Raw genomic sequence first — 14,394 nt, 5'->3', positions numbered from 1 at the left:
CTGAACCCTTTTCTCCAGTGGATGTCTGTCTTGTGGCTGAATATTTGATAGGATATTAACTCAAAGCTTTGGTTTTTTTTCCTGTAGCTTGGGCACCCAATAATTTATTCTCTGGGGTTCTTGGTGCTTAAGGACTGAATACAAATAGTTTCCCCATCGGTGGGGACACTAGTAGATCTGCTCCTTTAAACAATTTACCGTCTCTTGAGATACTTGAAATAAATTAATGATTTTGAGGTTGTTCCACTCTTCCAGTTTGGCAAATGTCCTCAAGGGAAGCAAAAATATCTCTGAAACAGCAGAGCTATAAAGCCGGTGGACTTCTAAAGATTTGAATTAAGATGGGTTTCTGCTGGACTTTATTCTTAAACAGATCACTGAGCAGTCCAGAAATACACTTAACTTTTATGAGTTGACTGGAATTCTAAAGCTGTTTAATCCAATTACAGTTACAAGCAATTTTTATTTTGCATAAGCATACCTTTTTCTTGGTGTTTTTAATTCTGAAATGAATGGAATAATATAAAACCCCCGAGAATATGCTAGGAATTGGAACTAGAAAGGGATTACTGTGCTTTTTTATTTTTAATGAATAGAATTAAGCCTCTCCCCAGCAGTATGCTAGGTTATAATGGCGTGTTCTGGCTGTTGTGGGGTGGAATATATCTGTTACCTTGACTTTTATCTGTCAGTTAATTAACTGGACTTCTCCAGTGTGGAAGGTAGATGGCAGTAAAATTCTTCAAGACTTCACTTCAAAAGCACAGGCATATCTTAAATCTAGCTTTAGCAGCCTTTAAGGATTTCAGAAAAACCCATCGTGTGTGTGTGTTTGAATATGCATATATGTCCCCTCCAATTTCTAAAACTATGGTTATAAGAAAAATATTCCAGCTTATAAATTTGGTGGCAAAGTCTGCATCTACTTCAACAGAGACAGGTTTGGGCAGGTGTTTGGTATGTGTAAAGCTTAAACCTAAAAGTTTGATTTATAAATATTTAACTATTTCAGGGATCACTTTATGGGATCTCAGCTTTATATGAAATATACTCTTGACAAAACATTAAAACAAACAAATGCCATAGAACTCAAACCATATCTGAGGTGTATTTTGTGGGGTTTATTGGTGATGTGTTTTTGTTTTGTTTTTAATCCCGTGTTTCTTCTCTCAGGCACACTGGTTTTGGTAGATAATCTGCACTACTTTGCAATTCTGTGCCTAAAAAACCCAACCAACCAAAACTAAGACTGGGAACAGAGTGTATGTGTATGAACCTTATAAGCTCTAGATGTAGAATTTTCTCTTACTTTTTTTTTTCTTTAAAGAGCTCTGCAGAAGAAAACTTTCCTTCTCTTTCTAAAACCTAGACTTTATTTCAAGTGTGAAATGTTTCTACAGCCTGTATTGTAAAGCAGTAAGTTGCTCACTTAAGAAATTAAGTGAACAAGTGTTCTACAGTTACATCTGTTTCTGAGGGTTGACCTAGTAAGCCTTAAGATATGGAATCTTGTATTAGGAAAATACCAATAACAAAAAAATTTCAGTACTCTCTAGATTTCACCAGGTTAAGAATAACATGTAAACTGCAACTAGACTGCTGCAAGTCATCCTGTTAAATCACCTTGTTTCTGTAGGGGCTCCCATCTATTTTTCTGTGGCTATTTTTCTTCTGTTTCAGCCAGCTGAAATGCCTTATACTGTAATAGAGCCTAATGTAAGGGAACTGTCAGGAATGAGTATTAACATAAGAACAACCCATTCAATTGGAGTGTACAAGTGCATTGAACCTAAGCATGATGTGTACCCAGAATCTTTGTATTAGCATATTGCAACTAGGCTGTATTTCTGTCTAGTAGGATAGTAGAATTGTTACAAAAGTAACTGGTGGTGTACTGGTGATGTACTGTCAACAATATATCTTAAAGTCTCTGTTCCCTTTTGTAGGCAGACCATCAAAAAAGCACTAACACCAAAGCACCGGTTGATACTAAGGGTATGTTTTATATTAAATAATAGCAATTAAAGCTGGCGAATAAGCTTTCTTAAGGTCAATAACTAATTTCTGGCCTTTGTTAATAATAACATGACTACTTGGCATTTTTATGTGCTTGTGGATTGGATAGCGAGCAAATTATCCGGGCAGAAAACACAAGGATAAAACGGTTAGAAGAAAACCTAAACAGGCATTAAGTGAGATAAAACTATAGCAAGGAAAAGTAGTAGTACTAATGCTTTGGGGCCTAGTGGTATCCTTTTAGAGGATACAAGCTTTTAGAGTACCTGTCTGTAATTAGATAAACCTAATTCTAGCATTTAAAGCTACCTAAATACTAGTTTTGCTTTAAAAAGTCAGAATGAAGTGTACCTGTCAGTTTAATTCTGTCTTCTAAAGATATTGAAGAGACTTGAGTAATTCCAACCAAGCTGTATGTGTTGGATAGAATTTGCAAGTGGTAAAGGAAGTAGTAGAGTAGGTGTCCCTTGCAAATATGTAGGGTAAGCATGTGATTTCCAGATACTTAAGAAATGGGGTGAAAAGGTTAATGAATTTTTGTCTGGGGTAAGTGTTTTTTAGAAGGTAGCTCTAATATCAACTTCGACTTACTATTTTTTCAAATGCAATTCACATTACTAGGCCTATATTGACTTGTAATATTTTGTACTTGGCAGACTTGGAAGAACTCTCAGACTTGGAACAATCTAGCACAACTGCGAAAAATTACGTGAAGTTTTCTGTTTGGGTTTCATTCTTTGAGATTTACAATGAATGTTTTTATGATCTACTGGTTCCTGTATCAAATGACAAGAAAAGAAAAACACTACGCCTTGCTCAAGACATCAAGGGATGTTCTTATGTAAAAGGTGATTAGAATACATTGCAAATTGCCAAATGCATAACTTGAAAAAAAAATCAGTCTTCCTGTAATAATGTTTCTTTCTAGATTAGAAATCTCCTAACTGCATTCACTGTGGCACTAGAAATGTCTACCTTGAGTATGAAAGGCAACAATCTGCATGGATAGAAGTATCTGTACCTTTAACAGTGCTTTCTCTTATTTGTGACTGTACCTCTTAAAAGCCTGCATGCACTCCTCTGCCTTGATATTTCTTTGAAATGGGAGAAATTGAAAGCAATTGACAAATTTGTTAGTGGCTTGGGTTTTTCCATTTTCTTAAAATACTCCAGAAGTTCTTAACTATAGCTATAACTGGCTCAGCAGGGTGGTTTTTTGTATTTTCTGTAGAGAAATAAACTTCAGAGAATGTGAGAAAGTTCTGCAAAGTCTGACTGCAAATTACATTTTACAGTACTCCAGTTTAATCAAACCTGTGATGTAATTTGTTTTGGCTTGGGGGGTGGGGAGTTAACAGAACTCAGAATAACAGTTCAATGTTTGTTTCTGGCCATGGAAAAATAGGGTTTGAAACCTTTTTGGTTTGTTACAGGTTCTTTGAACAATCTGGACACTGGTTTTAGATTAAAGACTTTGTAGGGCTTTGGCCTGCTGCTTTTGTCTTGCATATGCCAAACTATAGATTCAAAAAGCTGAATTGGACAATAAACCCAACTCCTTCATTTCTTCAAAGACTAGAAAATGTGTGAAGTAGGAAATAGTCTGCTTTGAGCTATGCTTCAGCATAATCTTTTCCTATAAAGTTTGGAAGGGTAAGGTTGTTCATGACGTTATTGAAGAAAACTAGTTAATGATTTTCTTGGGTTTTTTTCTTGGTCACAGTTGGTATTTTTACTCAGACAATTTTGGTAACCTCCAGTTTAGCAGAGGCCATAACATTGATATTATAAGTTCTATTAGTAGGGTTGTAGTATTTACTGTAGCATATGCTAAGATGACATACAGTCGTCATTGCAGACAAAATTCTTCACTGCTGTTTTTCAGTTAATGTCTTTTGAAAGATACCCAGATGATTTTTTTTTTTAATTTTTACCCCCCCCCCGCCAAAATTGTAGGCTAAAACAGAAGCTGTTCAGGTAAAATTCTGCATTAATGAATATGAATATAGGGGTTTCATACTCAATTAGACCCTACCTTCTGGCTTTTCAGTGCTCAGGCTAAGGTTACTCACTTAATTTGGATGGAATGTATTTTAGTGTCCTAATAGGATGAAATTTTACAATATACTTGTCCTTCCTTTCCCATGGAAGGAAGAATCTTGATCACATTTGTCATATAGTTTCTGTCTGAAGCAGGCTTAGTAAAATGTTTGTATGTCTCAAGTAAATGTATTGTTCTTGGCGTGCATACATTATCCCATACTTCCAGCTTTCTTTTTGATGATCATATTTACAAGATTATTGTGTTTGTTTCTCCTAAAGATCTACAGTGGGTTCAGATTTCTGATTCTAAAGAAGCTTTTAGACTTCTAAAACTGGGGCTGAAAAACCAGAGTATTGCCAGCACAAAACTAAACACTTGCTCCAGCAGAAGGTGAGAAACATCTTGAATAACATTGGGCATTGGATGGTGTGTGGGAGGAAGGAGAATGGCTTGTGGCTTTTTGGAGGGGAAGAAGCTCTAACAAGGACTAGATATCTAGGTTTCAATTTGGCGTTCTTTAGCAGTATGTGACCCAATGCTTTAAGCCAAAAGGATTCAATCCTTCAGTAAGATGTAGAAAAGCTAACAGCATTTTATCAAATACTCTCGTTAAGCAAAAGCACTTGGCTTTATTCCATATAAATGTCTGAGGAAAAAGCAAAATAAGCACTACATAAATATCTTTAAGAGTTTCTGTATCTGATACAGTATATGCTCAGATATGTTGACAGATTCAACAGTGTTTTAAATGGATGTTGTGGAGGCTAAAAATATTTTGAAGATATTGGTCTACTTTTTCACTTCTTTGCTGATTTAAACTTCTCCTTTTAGTCACAGCATATTCACAGTTAAGATACTAAAAATTGAAGATTCAGGAGCACCACGAGTGACCCGAGTCAATGAGTAAGTTCAGAGCACGATCCCCCTCTTTTGTGATGAAGTTGTCAATTATCTTCCACGTTGGTGTACTGCACTACACACCCACAGCTCCCTGGTAGAGCCTCATGCGTGTATGGTGGTTTCCCCGCTTCCTCCACTCATACAGTACTTGCCCACTACCTCAAGCCATCAGGTTGCAATGCTGTTCTATATTTTGTCTCCTCTGTTCACCCCAAGGTTCTGTGAGCCTGCTATACTCGGGAACTCATGTAAGTCCTCAGAAGGAAGGCGATGGGGGGGTGAGAGGGGAAATAGGAAGTGTGTTGGGAAAGGGTTTGGCAGGAAGTACTGTGAAATCTGATGGGGAAGCAGTGTTGAAAAGGATGGAAGAGTTCATGCAGATGAAGATCAAGACCTTCTTCTAAGAAAAGTGATGTTTTTTAAAAGTGAGTAACTTGTGCATGTTCTAAGGTAAATAAAGTGAATTTTGCTTATCTGCTTTCAGATTGTCAATGTGTGATCTTGCTGGTTCAGAAAGATGTACAAAGACCCGCAATGAAGGTGATAGATTGAAAGAGAGTGGAAATATAAACACCTCTCTCCTGATTCTAGGCAAGTGTATTAGCGCACTCAAGAACTGTCAACAATCAAAGTAAGTCCTTTTACAAATTGCGAACTGTTTGTGGTTTTTAGGTGTTGCCTACAACATCTGAAAGCTATTGTTTAAAATATGCAATGCTAACACTGGGGTTTTGGTGGAAAAGATGTATAGACTAGTAAAGTCTATACTGCAAAGTCTTGTTGATCTACCAAAGTTACCTTAAACTTGCCTTGTTTCGATCTCTAATCATTCAAATTCTAACATCCTTTAAACGTGCTATGGTAGATTTTAGCAATTTAACTTTCTTCTTCTGAGCTTGGCTTATCAAACAGACTTTGGAATAAATTTAAAACACCCTTTTTACTAGTATCATGGTTAAGAGTCGGTTTTTCAGCCTTTTATTACTCCTCTGAACTAACTTCCATTTTCTACATACTTTAGTGTAGCATCTTTTGTCAGCAGGCTATTGCAGTGCTATCATAATTTTACCCTCTTTGACAAAGCTTGTCTGTTTTGTCTAAATCTTGATATTACTTTGTGCTTTGCCAAATTCACTTACCCCATAACAGTGTTTTGCACAGGCTATTCAGAGTCTATCACACTCTAAGATGAAAAAGCTTTGCTAGCATGTGTTTCTGATTAACCCTACATTTTGTGAACTTACAGTTTTTCTTATCTTCCTGTTCTTTCCAAACAGGAAGGATGCACTAAAACTAGCAACTGCTTAGAGGGCTGTTAGTGTATTCAGAATGTCTTTTTCTGATCCTAATAACTTGAAATTTTAACAATATAGAAGAAATGTTCTGAAGCGTAATTTCTTAAAGTGTTAATAGATGTCCCTTGCAAGCTGAATAGGAAGCAGTAACTTTCTCAATGCTTCTTGTTTCAGTCCTGCAGCAAAGCTAGTTATGAGCTGTATATGTGTTCTGGCAGGAGTGTCACTATCGTGCTGAGTTCTATAGCACTATTCATATAACTGAGTAGCTGTCGTGTGTCCAAAATGCAGGCAACTTATTCAGTGGCAAGTGTGTGTTTAGTCATGTTTTAGGAATTCTCATAACATTTCCTATAAGCATCAAAAACTACACCAGCTGTTAAATTCAAGGGCACAACTGGTTTAGGAAATACCAAACTGCTGGGGGATTAGGAAAAAAGATCTGAAAAGTATCTCCATATGTTTGGTGTATATTCATTTTCTTGCCTAGACACTTCCATTCCATTCTCAGAGGCAGGATACTGAGTGAGAGAGATCTCTGACAATGTTGAATACTGCATGCCTAGAACTATATATGTCCTCTTCATGAGTGTGGAAAGTAAGAGAGGCGGGGCATAGCGTGAGGGTGTGTGACCTACCATAGCCTAGATGTGGGATGTGCTTTTGGTTTAAGTGCTCCTGTTGACTGTATTGCTATTACCTGTTGGAGATAACGGCTAAAGCAGCAGTCGCAACAGCCATACAATCTCTTCAGAAACAGCTGTATCTCATCCAAAACAGTTTTAATTGATTTAAAGACTACTGCTTTTATAAATATTTAAGTCTTCAGGTTGGATACCTCTTGCACTCACTGTAAATTATTCAACTTCTTTTTTTGTTCTTTTGTCTCTAAAGATTGCAACAGCACATACCCTTTCGGGAAAGTAAGTTAACTCATTTCCTTCAAGCATTCTTCAGTGGAAAGGGGAAGGTATACATGATAGTAAACATAAGCCAATGTGCTTCAGCATACGATGAAACACTCAATGTGCTAAAGTTCTCAGCCATTGCACAAAAAGTATGTATATTGTAGTTTATCTTGTTTATCAGTATTTGACTTGCATTTCAAGAGCAGGTTCTCTCACTTCTAAGAATATGAACTTAGTTACTGGGTTTTTCTGTCTCGTGTAACAATCATATTTTCTAATTACTCCTAGTCAGGCTTTATTCCCTTGTAAAGCTTTCAAAAAGGCTTTGGAGTGTGGGGGTGGGAGCATGTCCTTCTGAAAGTCTGTGATTCCTATAAAAAGTCCAGCCTAACAAGACACTTGCTATATTGCGAAGAAATTCCCTAAGATCTAGGTAAACTTTTCTTCTGTACTCATAACATGCTGTCACCTAGGAGCAATTCTAGCTGCCCCATATACTGCCGCTACCTTAATTTGGAATATTGCTCACCTGAAATATTGATAAAACAGGTTGAGCACCAGAGGGAGTTTGGAAAGTCATCTTTGTGTCCATAGAGGCTTCAGCGGGAAGGAGGTGGTTAAGCAGTATAGGTAGAGGTGCAGTGATATAACCCTGGCGAAGTTTGAAGGTGATAGTATTGGGGATCAGTGCTCCAGCTTTAATGAAAGCCGTGGAAAACTTGTATTGGTAGTGAGATATGTTCAAAGAACAATAGATCCAGGCCTTTGGAATGTGGGCTCATCTAAGCAGATTCAGTACAACAGTAGAAGGAGCAGACTGTAAGGATGATTCAGCTGTAAAACTGTAGGATGGCATTTGTGTAATGCAACTAGAAACTTGACGCATAGGAAATACAGAAATCTGATGGTGCATGAGGTGTCAACCCTCTTGTAGATTGTTGACAGGCAGTGAAACCTGGTGTTCCTGGGATCAAAAGAAGGGGTTAAACTATAAAGTGACTCCTTTGTACTCTAGCTGGAAACTAGTCTAAGTAGTGACTCTGAACAGATAGGCTGGGGGAGTACTGTGCTCAGCAGACCTATAGAAAAGTGCAACAGATATCTCTTGGAAGTGCCAGCAGAAGTTTAAAAAATACTGATGATTCTGTTTTTTATTTTCTGGGTAGGTTTTAGTTATGGACACATCTGTTCTTCCCCAAGATCAGTCACTTAGCCAGAAATCAGGAAGAGAATCATCACTATTCAGTGTCACTAAAATGCCAATCCCAAGGAAAAGAGCTACTATCCTATGGGACAAGAGCTTAGAAGATGTGGTTGAAGATGATGACGAGATGGAGGAAGAGCATAATATGTCAAGAGAAGAATCTGTGCAGAAATATGAAGAAAATAAAGTTCTTCTTGGAAAAGAAGAATATATGGTATGTGCCAGGGCTACTTTAAGAGTTAGTGTAGCATGGAGTCTTGAAGGAGGGTATTCTTGTCCAAGTTTCCCCCATCTCTCACCTGCTTTTATTTTTTTTATGATCACCCTATTTTTTATTCTACCTAAATGCAGCATTAAGAACTGAAAGTGGGATTACTCATAACTTAGTGCCTATTGTGGGAAAACTCCATGAAATGTGTCTAAATACAGAATGAGCAGTAAAAATTGCAGATCTGGCTTTCTCTTCTCTTGGTAACCTACAGTCAATGCACAGCAAGTATTACCTGGTTTTTAGCAATACAGAAGACTGTTTCTTTGTATTCTATACACAAGAAAACTCTGAAAACTGTTCTTCAAGGAACAGCAATTTTAGTCACTTCTATGGAGGACAAGGGGGAGAGAACAGAGGACTAGAGATTGTTTTGAGGGAATTTCATTAATATTTCCCTAAAAAATGGTGTCCGGAAAACAAGAGCTAAATCCTGTGGAGCTTAAGCCTGTTTTTTAAGACAGCTTCAAGAATTCTTGTAATAAACTTAATGTTCTTTCCAAATGCCTCCTCCGTGCAAACTTATAAATTGCTGTGCTAGTACCAAACAGATATTTCTATCTACTCATGAATCTTCCTGTTTATGAATAAGCTAATAAAAGAACTGGATGAACTTTTGCCAGCTGAAAGAATAAAGTGTTATTGTAGTGTTTAAAGAATGGGAAAAAAATCTCACTTCTGGGAAACTATTTATGAAAAACTTAATGCTAATGATAATTCTAGAAGCTGCTAAGTGTCATAGAAGAGTTGAAGAACAAACTTATTACTGAAAAGAAGAACAAGTTAATGCTGGAACTAAAAATCCGTGACGAAGTGATACGAGAATTGACCCAATATTCTGCTGAGCAGGAAATAGATTTCAGGTAAGTTAGCTTTAAGTGGTTTCAAAGCTACTAGTTAAGCAAACTTACTTTCCTTTTTTTATTTCTTAAATCTGTCTTTTGGCCATAAGAGACCACATCATTCTGCTAGACTTACTGCTTGTGTTAACAGATCAGTTTCTGTTTGGGCTATGAGTTCAGGAAAAATACTGTGTAGGAGAGGCTTTGATTTTTGGGGAGTGGGTAGGAGTGTGTGTAGAATCTGTAAGCAGTGTTTGTTCCTGTAGAGCTCTCCCTAAGAGAAGAGCATTGTTGATAGGATGTCTATAGAAAAAGTGACACTTGCAAATTTTTTGGTTATTGCAGTGTTAGTGATACTCCAAACAGGTGTTCTGTTTCAAGAAGCTTAGGGAAAACAAATGCTTGTAGTTAAGTGCTATCCATAATTTCTGTATATATTTGTCTCCCCTCATTCTTCAGGAGTGTGGGGGGGTGAAATATACTTCTGTCTTGGTGTAGCAACGTTGTTTTGTGTATCATTCTATTGTGCCAAAATAAAGAAACAAACATCTTTGTTTATAGGCGGCTGTACTAATAACTTCTTTGCAGCTCATACTGGCTGGATTTAGCTGACTTATTTTTCCTACTATAGAGAGCGCCTTTCTCGCGAACGAGAACGGCTTGAAGAAAATTCTGAAAGGCGCCTGGAAATCTTCAAGGAACTTGTAAATGGTTATACTAAAAATGCAGATGAAGAAAATAAATTAAAGGACCGGCCTTGCAGTGAACAAGCTGAACCCCTGGTATTTTTGTCCTTCCCTCAATAACATCCCTTTTACTAACTACCTGTTATGGTGATGGTATGGCTCAAGGATTAGGTGGATGGTTTCAAGGAATTGCATGCTGTGTAATTGTATCCTCAGCAAGATACATTTCACATTTAATAGGTGTAGTTGCTAAGATGCAGGAATGTGTTTAGAAATTTTGGGGGTTTTGTGTGTTTCTGCAACACAAGGTGAAAACTACAAGAATACAATACAGGAATTGTGGGGGGAGAGCTGTAACGGTATAAACTCTATTGTGTTAAGTGCCTATTTAAAGTATTTGTAGCAGACTTCTTGGGCCCCATGTATGGACTGTACTGGGGTGGTCCCAGGGACTTTTTCCCTCTTAAGGCTATTGTAGCTACAACTGAAGCAATGAGAATTATATATGCACTTAAGCCATAACTAGACTCTTAACTTGAGGCCAGCTTTTGTGAGTTTGAAACCCTTTGTTTTTAAAAAAACAAAGAGGAAAGATATAAAGTCAGTGTTTTGAGTACAGCTTAACGTGCAAAGTTACCACAAACTTATTTCACCTCACAAACTTTTACTGTTATATGAACATTTCAGATGTATACCTTTTAAAACTGCTCCCTTGCTGTGTTCATTCAATGTTCTCATTGGGTAAAAAAATACTAGCTTTTATATTAAATTTGAAGAGGATGCTTTTGTGGTGATATAAAAGGGAACATGGTGGTGGGTCATTAAAAGCTATGAAAACAAAGCACCTATTTCTTGATACTGGAGACTTGTGTGTGAAAGTAGACAGAAACTGGCAATCAAAATGCATATGGACCCACAAGATGGCTTTGAAGCCAGAATTAACTATACTTGTATACTTCATAATGGTCTTCCAAATTGTCTATAGAAATAATGGCTATGGTGTAATTATTTTCTATGTCTAAATGGATATAAATTATCTTTCAGGATGAAAAACATAGCATAGGGCCAGGCACCAGCATTGATCTTGAAGGCATTATTGATTCTCTGCAGAATGATGTCATTGATATCAAAAAGCAGGCAGAAGAAGCACACAGATACATTGTGTCCCTGGAGGACCCACAGGAAGCTATAGGCTGGCTTGAGAAACAACTGGGAAAAATTACCACTGAACTAACTAAGACCAAAGAAGAGCTGACAAAGAAAACCAATGAACTAATCAAAACTGAAAGAGAGCTGACAAAGAAAACCAAAGGTGAGCTGGGTGTAAGTGTGATGTGAAAGGTAGAAAAAAAAGAAATGACTGACTACAGTAAAATAGAAATAATAATCTAGGTGAGCAGCATTTTGGAACCAAATCAGATGTATAGAGGTGGTAACCAGTTGTTGTTGTTTATGTTCAGGTTGAACATTTCCACAGGCCTTGTTTATTTCATTTTTAAGACAAAACTTAAAACTGTCAATTGCAGACTTCTGAATTGCAGTGTAAAATGTCAACATTATTGATTCTTGATTTCATGGTTATATTGTAATCCCTGCACTTCTTTACATTTTGCTGATGTGGTGTTTCCAGATATCCTGTGGAATGTTCATAGAGGGGGGAAAAAGTAGCAATACCTCATAATACAGTTTCAGCAGAAGTCTCTTGATGTGATCTATATTTTATATGGGTTGCAAGGCCCAATTCTCCTACTCAAAAAACCTAAACAGCTTTTGAAATGTGTCCTACAAGTAGAAGTCAACATAAAAGTAAAACATTCTACTCAAAAGCTATTGAGGTACCAGAAGATCTTGGAAAATGGATTACTGAGTAAACTATGTAATGGCTGCTACTTGATGCAGGCTTCTTTTCCTGTTACAGACTTTGAAATGCAGATGGTTAAACTGGATGAGTCTGCTGAGCAGCTTAAAGAAGCAACTGAGGTAACTTTCTCAAGTAGAAACTCATGCAAAATTACTTGCTTTTAATACAAATTTCTAGTAGCTTAAAATGCTATGGTAGTATGCTTCTAGCTTTTTTAATATCAAGCTTAGCTTAACTCATCTTACTTCTAAATGCATGGTATACTTCAACAATTTAACACTGATGGGAATTACTATTCTTGCTTTCCAAGAAAATGAATACACAGAATAAAAGGATTCAAGAACTAATGGACATTGTGGGGCAAAAAGATGATGTCATTATGAGACTACAAGATTTGATATCCCATTTAGAGGAAACTGTAAAAGACTATGTAAGTCAGACATCTTAATTTTCTTTATACAAAAAAATCTAAATCTATGCTTAAAATGAACTTAACTATTTTGGAAAACTGCAATTTTCTGTAACTTGCTTGAAACAATAGCAGGTGAAGTTGGAGTTGAAGCTGAAGTTACCGCAAAATGTGTGCGGGGAGGTGTGGGACTTTCGGAAGCAATGATCTGGAGTTATTATTGGAGGACTGTAGATGTGACTGAAGAGCAACTCTAAAGGGAAAAAAAAAACCAAACAACCTCAAACTGGGAGGACTTAAGCAGTGGGAACATGGGATTTATGTCACTGTCTCTTTATTTTTGCCCAAATGGAAGAGGAAGGAAAGGAGGTTTTGCTGCAGCAAAAGGTCAAATTTAATTGAACTTAGAAGTTAATAATATGAAAAGGACAGTGATTGTGTAAATTAGCAGCAAAAATCAGTGTGTTCCACCCACCACCACCATACACACACATTTCAAAGGAAGAGCAATAATAAGAATATCTGGAGCAGAGTTTGAACTAAGAGTGGATGGCCAGGGTATCTCTGCTTTTGATGTGATAAATAAAACTTGCAACTGGCTAGTCTACTGCCAGCTGCTGAATGCTGAAAGACTAGCTTGGCTTGATATATACAAGTTAAAAAAAAAAAAAATCAAATCATGCAGTTAGGGTATTTTTTGAGCCTGATAGAACTATTTCAAGTTAGTAGGTGAGAATGTTTTTAAATGAAACTTAGCACTCCGATCTGTTTCTCTCTTCCACCGTAAACTTAGTCAAAGCCTTACTTAGCCTTCTATTCCCTCCCTCTGCTTCAGAGCAACTTAGCTTTTCAATAGAGTGAATGGTGCCAGAGCAGTAACAGTTGTGGTGACTGCGTCCTATTACTACGCCTGCCAAGAACAAGGCTCCAACTCTGTCCAGTGTTTCTATGAGACTCTGTGGCATGAAGCTTAAAACATGTTCACAAACCTCAAGTCTGTTCTATAGATATAATTTGTTTTTTCCTGGACCTTGGCAACCAGCATGGCTTGCCACTTGTCATCTTGCACATAAAGAAACTTTATTCTTAATCAAATATATACTTTAAAGTATGTATGACAGAACTGACTAGGCTTTCAAATTGCATCAGATCTGTCAAGATCATGTCACTTATCTGTGGCTTTCCTGAAGGCAGTTAGAATTCCCAACTCTACCAACTATGACAAGAAAATGACAAACTTGTAGAGCTGATCATTTGCTCTTTGAACAAATAGGGAATTCCATCAACCCTTTGGACACTGGAAATTGTTTTCACATGATAAATAAACTCCTGTTACATGCAAGTCTTGCATTTTGTAGTTTCCTAATCTCTTGCTCTGCTTTCTGTACAGTGCAAAGCATTGAGCTTATTGGTGTCTGAAGGTGTACCTGCTTTTGGTTTAAGAAACTGATCTGTACCTGACTTGTTCCTCTGACAACCTCTGTACAAGTTGCCCAGATAGCTTTGTAAAATTATTTGCATATAAAAGATTACTAAGCTTTTTAAGCGCTCACTTTGTAAAACTTCAAAGTAATTGATATTATTTTAACACAGGACAACACTGTAACTACCATTAAAAGAAAGCTGGCAGAAAAGAACTCTAACAAAGTGATTGAAAGCAGCCAGTTCAAGGATGGTGAGAAAACTGTATTGGAAGTGGGAAGAAAACGTTGCTTTGAAAATGAGCCTACTGTGGAAGAAGAGCCACCTACAAAGAAAGGTAAAATTTCTACCGTCACTCATCAGGGGGTCTTCCAAAGAAACTTGATTACTGTTCCGGAACAGAAGCAAAAAGTTGTGGAGCGTAAACGTTATGTTATTAGGGGAGAATCTGCTGTGTTAAACTGTAAATGGAAGTGACTACTATGTAAATATCATCTGTCTTGCAGAAGGTCCTATACTGTTCACTCCTAAATGCTTAA

General features: G+C 37.1%; 1 protein-coding gene across 1 annotated transcript in view; it reads left to right on the top strand.

The window, feature by feature from the left end:
* Window positions 1-14,394, top strand: part of KIF20B (kinesin family member 20B) — a 41,705-nt gene that overhangs the window by 3,782 nt on the left and 23,529 nt on the right. The window contains exons 6-18 of the mRNA XM_009888805.1: window positions 1,947-1,995; window positions 2,673-2,864; window positions 4,339-4,450; window positions 4,892-4,963; window positions 5,445-5,591; window positions 7,150-7,312; window positions 8,330-8,581; window positions 9,359-9,498; window positions 10,109-10,259; window positions 11,208-11,475; window positions 12,082-12,143; window positions 12,335-12,454; window positions 14,027-14,192. Coding sequence (XP_009887107.1) covers window positions 1,947-1,995; window positions 2,673-2,864; window positions 4,339-4,450; window positions 4,892-4,963; window positions 5,445-5,591; window positions 7,150-7,312; window positions 8,330-8,581; window positions 9,359-9,498; window positions 10,109-10,259; window positions 11,208-11,475; window positions 12,082-12,143; window positions 12,335-12,454; window positions 14,027-14,192 — 1,894 coding nt within the window. The remainder of the gene's footprint in view (window positions 1-1,946; window positions 1,996-2,672; window positions 2,865-4,338; window positions 4,451-4,891; window positions 4,964-5,444; window positions 5,592-7,149; window positions 7,313-8,329; window positions 8,582-9,358; window positions 9,499-10,108; window positions 10,260-11,207; window positions 11,476-12,081; window positions 12,144-12,334; window positions 12,455-14,026; window positions 14,193-14,394) is intronic.

This window comes from Charadrius vociferus, unplaced genomic scaffold (genome assembly GCF_000708025.1).
Source record: "Charadrius vociferus isolate BGI_N301 unplaced genomic scaffold, ASM70802v2 scaffold436, whole genome shotgun sequence".
Taxonomy (NCBI): Eukaryota; Metazoa; Chordata; class Aves; order Charadriiformes; family Charadriidae; genus Charadrius; species Charadrius vociferus.
Note: the sequence above shows the minus strand (reverse complement) of the source record. Positions and strands in the feature narration are given on the sequence as shown.